The sequence below is a fragment of the Triplophysa dalaica genome, chromosome 10 (assembly GCF_015846415.1).
Source record: "Triplophysa dalaica isolate WHDGS20190420 chromosome 10, ASM1584641v1, whole genome shotgun sequence".
NCBI lineage: Eukaryota > Metazoa > Chordata > Actinopteri > Cypriniformes > Nemacheilidae > Triplophysa > Triplophysa dalaica.
Genome location: NC_079551.1, coordinates 18,698,239 through 18,705,544, shown reverse-complemented (window position 1 = coordinate 18,705,544; position 7,306 = coordinate 18,698,239). Strand labels below are relative to the sequence as shown.

The 7,306-nt window shown below is 35.2% G+C and overlaps 1 protein-coding gene across 1 annotated transcript; it reads right to left on the bottom strand.

Moving 5' to 3' along the window:
* Positions 1–2,258: 2,258 nt before the first annotated feature.
* LOC130429884 (uncharacterized) lies at positions 2,259–4,880 on the bottom strand. The gene is made up of 6 exons (XM_056758728.1): positions 4,794–4,880; positions 4,381–4,525; positions 3,943–4,266; positions 3,684–3,767; positions 2,834–2,964; positions 2,259–2,659 (listed from the first exon to the last, which is right to left on the bottom strand). The coding sequence occupies exons 2-6, from the start codon at positions 4,403–4,405 to the stop codon at positions 2,552–2,554; spliced, it is 672 nt and encodes a 223-aa protein (XP_056614706.1). The 5' UTR covers positions 4,406–4,525; positions 4,794–4,880; the 3' UTR covers positions 2,259–2,551.
* Positions 4,881–7,306: the final 2,426 nt, after the last annotated feature.

Here is a 7,306-nt window from a genome sequence, read left to right as displayed (position 1 = left end):
AAAATCTATTTTAATCACAGCACAGTAGAAAATACAAGCACCACACCCTCAAACATTTTTTTTATTTGCAAAAACTTAGAAAGCCTCTACTTTACAATGTCTGTAGCATTATCTATTTACAAGTTCACTTTAAAAGTAGAGAGAAAATGTAGAGGGAGAGGGAACTTTTTTATTATGAAGAGGTTTTTGTTTTTATTACTCTACTACATTTCAAAAATAATAATAATAATTATATATTTAGGAAAAACAGTCTCATGAAGTACAAGTTTTTTTTAAATGTACTTGAATAAAAATAATTCACTTCTATCATTTTCTTCTCATATACAGTCTACTTAATAAAGAATAAATAAACACCCAATCAATGGCCTGTATCTGTGGTTTCTCTTTAAAAAACAGTTTTTGGTTTCTGACCCCCGCGGTTAGAAGTATAATTAGAAAATGTCTTTGTGAAGGAAAGATGTTGTGGGCCCAAAACATTTTGCACTGTGGAAAAAAACAGAGCTTGCACCAGAGTGTAAAATGAGCCTATCGTGTTATGGGGCTACAGTATATGTCCTTGAGGGTCTTGTGCTTTTGTTTACTGTGTTCAGAATAAGGGGTTTTGCTTTAGTTTAGTGGGTAGACTGTATGGTTAAATCTACACACAAGGGCACATGTGCACAAGCACACTAAGCATCATTGTAAAGTGCAATGCCACCCTATTTCCATCTGAGGTTTAGACCACAGAAAAAACCTAAGGTTTACAGGTATGAGAAACACATTGGTCTCGATTCACAGTTTAACCTCCCATCTAGTCAAATGTGAGATTTACAAGTAATTGGGTGACAAGTGACATAACCGGAATTAGTTTCTGGTTTTAGTTTAAGTTAAAGCACAGAGTGTGCACATAGCCCTTTCTTTCTTACCTTCTTTATTTTTTCTTATACTTAAACGTTTCTTTCTTACTTTCATGTTGACATGTACAACTGATTTTATTTATTTATCTAAAATGACAAGAGATTGTATGTGATGTTCCAGGAACATTACTGTCTAATGCACATTGGACAGTAATGTGAACCAATGGCTACCCATTAATATGACTTGGAAGGCTATTTAAAATATATTTTCAAAAACTGAAAGAGATGAGAGATAAAAATGTAATTCAAAGCTTTGAACTGTTTCATAAGAATATTTTTGTCTCAACCCCAACCTTATTAGTTAAATACGTTGCACTGGATTGTTCACTGAATTAGCGTCTCAACCAGCAACAGGAGAAGCTCCCGTCATAATTAAATTACATATTGCATTATAATTTTGCAATGATTAACATATTGGAGTGTAACTTTCAATTTAAACAGCCATGATTACGTGAATTTACAGTATAAATTACACTAAAACACTAATAATAAGTTATGCTTTTGATCAGGTTAGTGAGTTTAGAGTTTTGTCAGCTTTAGAGAAGCACAGATGCTGTAGGCTTTGTTGGGCAGAAAATGTATGTAGCGTTAAGAAGTCTATTTCTGCATAATGAAAAAGAAATTAAGTATACACATGTATGAGCATTGTGAGGGTCAGTCTACTGTGTGACTCTCCTTTTGTGGCCTTGATTAAAACACACAAATTCTACAAAAAGATAAACCACATCAAGCACACAAAGACAAGTTGGCTCCTCGATGACCCATATGTTAAATATGTCTTAAATAAATGGACCCCTTTAGGTTAGGGTTACGTTAAATATTCGAATGAGTCAAATAAAGAAGAGATGTTTTCTTCACCCTGTTTTGAACCCACTTTGAACAACGATCCCAAGACACATTTTTTACTTTTGTAATTCTCTACCAGTTCCAATCCGTAGCGATCAGCCTCATGCCATAATAATCCTTTACAAAACATTTTCATTCTGTGTAATACAAGAAACAACTGAAAACCTGTTCCAGATTCACTTGACTAACCCCTAACTGTACATTTTCCAGAGAGCTTAACTTTTTAAATTTTAATCCACATTTTCATGTGCCCCATGAAGCAAGAATTATGGGGCAACCTCTTGGTAAATCAATTTTGTATCCGGATGAAAATACTTGTTACTGCCCACCATTAATTTGTAAGATAATTGTATAAAATTCAAATAAACTTTACATATCTTTATTGGAAAGTGTTTGAACAATGTTTAATGTACTGTACTGTACTGTACATGCACCTTAGTAAATGCAAAAGTAACATCCATGTGTATATAGTTTGACATGCAAAAACACTTTTCAAACTGCTTTAAAACCAACATACAGTATATGATCTAAAAAAGTTGATTATAGTTTTTAAAAGTTTATTATCAGCAAAATCTGAGCAGTTTACGGTTCATTGTTCCAAAATCCAGAAAGGCAAATAAAATCATTGTACAGTTAACAAAGGCACTTCATACATCTGTTATGCTTTCTAAATTAAGTCAACAGCAAAAAGGTAAAATACTTAAAACAAACTCAATATTCTTTATTCCAAAAAAGTCTAAATAACTTTATAAGGTTATACAGTTCTGTAGCATTTAATAATTTTGTACCGTAAATATATATGATGTCATTTATAATCCTTGTGCTTTTGGCCTTGGCAGCTTTAAAGCAGTATATGTGCTGTTGTCTTGGCTCGTACGGACATTTTTATGCATTTTGGAAAAGTCCATCGCTGCATACTGAAATATCAACAGTAGAAACAGTATTAATATTTAAACTGCAGTTGTCCCTCAAACCAAATGGACATTTAATTTCCAACCAATGGTCTACTCATCCTGAGTAAAAGTTTAGCAGAAATCAACAGAAATGATCATTTTCTTAATGAATTTTAATAATGATATTAATGGTTTTACCTGTACTTGATTTGGATCTTGATGCTGTTCTGAAACTTGTGTCTGCTGTAGGTCAGTGCTATGAGATTGTCCTGAGCTTTTTCCAGATTTTGTCCAAAATCCATTTTCAATAACATAGACTTTTATTAGTCCTAGGAGTAACACAGTGGACTCAAACTTGGGTCGTCTGAAGACCTGTTGCACTATAACGTGGAGTTCTGTCCACGTGGCCACAGGCTACAACATTCATAAACTTTTTGAACCATGAATTTTTGTATGAATGTGTTAGAAAAACTGCCTGTATATATGTATTATTAGTGCTGTAACTGGTGTCCAGCTCAGGGGTTTTACCAATGATATAATTTCCCGTGACTAATTACAGCATTTTGAAACTATAAAACTTCTATGTAGGCTTTTATATGAGGCCATAAACAACAGTAGCACAATGAGTATATATTTTTGTTCAGATTTGTTTCAATGGTACTTTTCTTTTGCACTGCTGCCAAGGAACTCAACAGAAAATACAAATGAGTACAGATAGTAATGACTAAAGTAAAAACAGGAAGATCTGAGATATATAAACACATAAAATATTTGATATAATACATGGTGTTATTGAATTTGTTCAATGCTATAGACAAAGCGAATTGGCTTTATGTTTATCAGACTTCTCTATATTCATAGTACTATTAAACAAGTGTGTATTTAAAATCTTTAAAAAAAAAATATATGTCACAATACTATTTATAGACTAAAGGTTGTGGATTGGCATTTCTTTAATAATAAATAATTATAGAAATAAATGCAACCTCATCTATCTAGAGAACAGCATTAATATGTTTACAAATAGCACCACATTATAAGTACTCACCCACAACTGTTATGATCAGAACCGCATTTAACAGACCAGATATGAGGCTGAAAGTCTTCCAATGTGTCCAGTTATCCTGTATCTCTGTAAAATCAGTGTGATTATTCAACCTACAGTAGATGAGTTGTTTCTAAAAAGTGTAGTGTGTTACTGCAGTCTGCTCGACTTATGCACAATATCAAACTGCAATTTTGCGGAGTATTTACAACATATCTATCACATGGGTGAAGAAATCAAGGTACAATTAAATATTACTTACCCATGATGTGCAGTCGTGTGCTGTTACTGACTTTTGGAGGTTTATCCATGTTCACACAGCAATAAACTCCTAACTCGTCATGAGTTACATTATATATGACCAGACGATGTTTAGATTGTACTGAATATTTCTTTTTCAATGTTTTATTGAAGTGAAAAGCTAACGGTGGGTTTAAGAATGACTGCAGTATCACTGTAGAATCAGATTGTTTCAATAAAATCCAATAAACCTCACTGGAATCCAGATCACAGTTTATAGACACATTTTGTCCCAAAGAAGTCAGTTGATCTAAAGTCTCTGCAGCTTGACACCACATTAACACATCTATAACATGATATCATAAAAATATAAGAAAATTCATTTAGAAGCACAAACAACATGGGTATAAGTCTAAAAACATATATCAATAGAGATATTCATAATATGTAATAAACTCACAAATCTGAATGTGAATAATCCTCATGTTGTTCACTTCACACAGTATTTAAGACGATCTGTACTGCAGAGCTCTTATAGTAAGAAACTGTCCCCTTAAAGAGGAAGTCAAAGTCAGTTTTGCTCTGACCACATTGTCCTCTCCTTTCTTACAAAGAAAACACCATTATTAAAATCACTTATTATGTCAAAAATATTGTTTTCCTTTTGTATTCACTGTTTGTCATGTGACTGTTTTTTCTGATGTTGATAATTTTACAAGCTTTTTTAGACACAGGCTCAGAAATATCGCTGATCAGCGAAACATTAAGAATGTCTATTTCCTCTCTTAGTAAAAAGCCTATTCAGAAATAATTTATTTTACCAAAATCTGTGAAATGTGATTATCTTGACACTGTTGGTATGTTGTCTATTACCATTAGGCCTGATGAGGAAGTGTTTTCTCGTGATCTTCAGGTGGTCAGGAATGCTAAACAGCCAATTATTTTCGCTTGGGATGTTCTTAGCAGACATCATGTGGTAATTGACCTAAGAGAGAATCATTTGAAACTGTGGAGTTGGTCTGTTCCTCTTTTGTATTCACAGGATGTGGTTCCTATCAGCAGTGGTGCAGAGTCTTTGGAGCCTATTCTGATCCCTGCTAGATTCCAGATGAATGTCTTTGCAAAAATTCCACCCAAAATTGATGAAAGGAGTTAACTTGTAATTATGACTCTTAGAGCCTGATGTTCAGACAATGCCGGGTATTTTTGTAACATGAACAGTTACCTCAGTGAAAGCTGGTGTGACTTGTGTTTGAGCCGTGAATTCAACTTTTGAAGACTGTCATGTTCGATGTGCCACGAGGCTAGGTAAGTCTCATTCCTTAGTAACTCAGCCAGGTGAATGTACACAATGTCAGAACCCAATGTAGCTCACATACGAGCTCAAACTAAGCCTGAGCCGAAGCCCAAGATAGAACTTAGTCAGTCTGCATAAAAGGGTGACCAACAAGCTCAGCTAGACGCTCTGATTTTGAAATATTCAGACATCTTTAGTACTCATGAGTACGACAATGGCCGTACTGATTTCGTTAACCTGCCTTCCGTCAGCTGCCATTTGTGCTGACATTGACAGGCAGGTTGAGTAAATTTGTAAAAGTGGAGGTGAATGCGATAAATACCTGCCTCAAGTGGAATTGGCCTAAGACTCAAGCGTTCTTTCCAGCACTGGATTCTTTCCTTTCTATCTTGCACATGGTAGAGAACAACGACTACCTGCTGACTTCCTTTTTATTTTAGTGCTGCTCTCACTTCCTGTACTCCAGGTGCTCCTGTAGATCATGCTTGTGATGTGACAACACGTTTGTCCTTTGCTTTCAAAGATGCAGCTGCACATTCTACTGCAGCTAACCTTAATCAGAAACGGCAGTATGACAAAAATATTTTCCATCAAAGCAGAATAAGTTTGCTCCTAAATGGAAGGGGCCATACAAAAAAGATGAATGGACAAGGATGACAGCCCGGTTGTAACATATGAGATCATAGATCCTGACAATCCACAGTCAAGAAGGTGGGTGGTTCATCACAATCGCTTGAAGCCATATAAGGGATCTTTTCGCACTTTAATACTCCTTACTCCGTTCCCCTCACTGCATAATCAGGAGCTTTGCCCCTCTGCCCTTCTACCCCACTGCATATGCCTAACAAACCTGCAAAACAGCCTGTTGGTGGGACAATAATCGAATTTCAAGCTTCAATTGTTTCAGTGTCTGAGCCGGAATCTGTGGCACGGCCTTGTGTTTTTCCTACAGCCTTTCAGGCTCCAGGGCAGGAGATGTCAGTTGACCTGCCTCCACAGACTCGTAGTGGCCGTATGGTTAAGAAACCTGAAAAGTTTATGGATTTTCTTTGTTGATGAGTTTTGCACATATTTTGGGTTTGTTGATTAACTGTTTTTCTACTACATTGTGTATGCACATAACGAGTTTACAATTGAAATTGTGTTATTGATTGCAATAAAGCGTAGGTCCTGATGATGTGCTAATTTTGTTGCAATATTGTGAAGTTACTTTACGTTACTTTGTTGCCATTTTGTCAAATGTGTAATTTTGTTGATGATGTGAATGCTGTTTGTAGTCAATTTAAATGGGCAGCCAGTGGTCTTTGGGAAAAAAGGAGAGAGAGAGAAGCAGCAGTGTGCGTTAGGCGGCTGCTGTGTCTGATGCCGATGCTTCCAAACAATAAACTAAAGAACGTAATTCTACCCTGTGTAACCCATGTTTTATTTGTAGTGTCCACGTTGAAGAGACTGGAGAGTTTACAGCAGAAATTAAGGATTACAATTATTAGAAAAACTATTAAGCAGAAATGTAGAAAATATGCTAAATATGGAGAAAATGTGGAAAGATTCAACCAGTATTTTTAAATCCTTTATGGGTCTGTTACATATAAGGGACATGCCCCAGTTGAAAGCACATTGGACAGTTTTTGAATATCATTTGTGATCATACATTGTGATGACGTACCTGGACCAGACCATATTCATTGCAACGCCGTACCAAATAACATTCCAGTGACGTAATTTTATGATTCCAATATTTGTTTTGATGATGTAACATTGTAGGTTGCTGGGACGTTGTGATTACCTCCAGAAGACGTACCTTGAACGTACCATATAACGTTTCTGGGGCATGATGAGCACGTCCTAGTGGCCAAACAGTCAGGTTGTTACAATCGATTTTTATTAAATTCACATGAATGATTAAATATATTTGTGGTTTAATCAGTGCGTTAAAGATTCAATTGTATGCTTAAATGGAGTAATTCTCAATTCAAACATGTATAAACACAGCACTGTACAGAATATCACAATTGGATATTTTATATACTGAAGTAAATTACATAAATAATCAAAGACTTCAACACAATATAAAGGATATAAAGCATGT

Coding starts and splice junctions, on each gene's coding strand:
- LOC130429884 (XM_056758728.1), bottom strand. CDS start 4,405: ATGAGGATTATTCACATTCAGATTT. Junction 3,768..3,942: donor CACACGACTGCACATCATGG/GTAAGTAATATT, acceptor CTGATTTTACAG/AGATACAGGATAACTGGACA. Junction 2,965..3,683: donor TCTGATCATAACAGTTGTGG/GTGAGTACTTAT, acceptor TGTTACTCCTAG/GACTAATAAAAGTCTATGTT.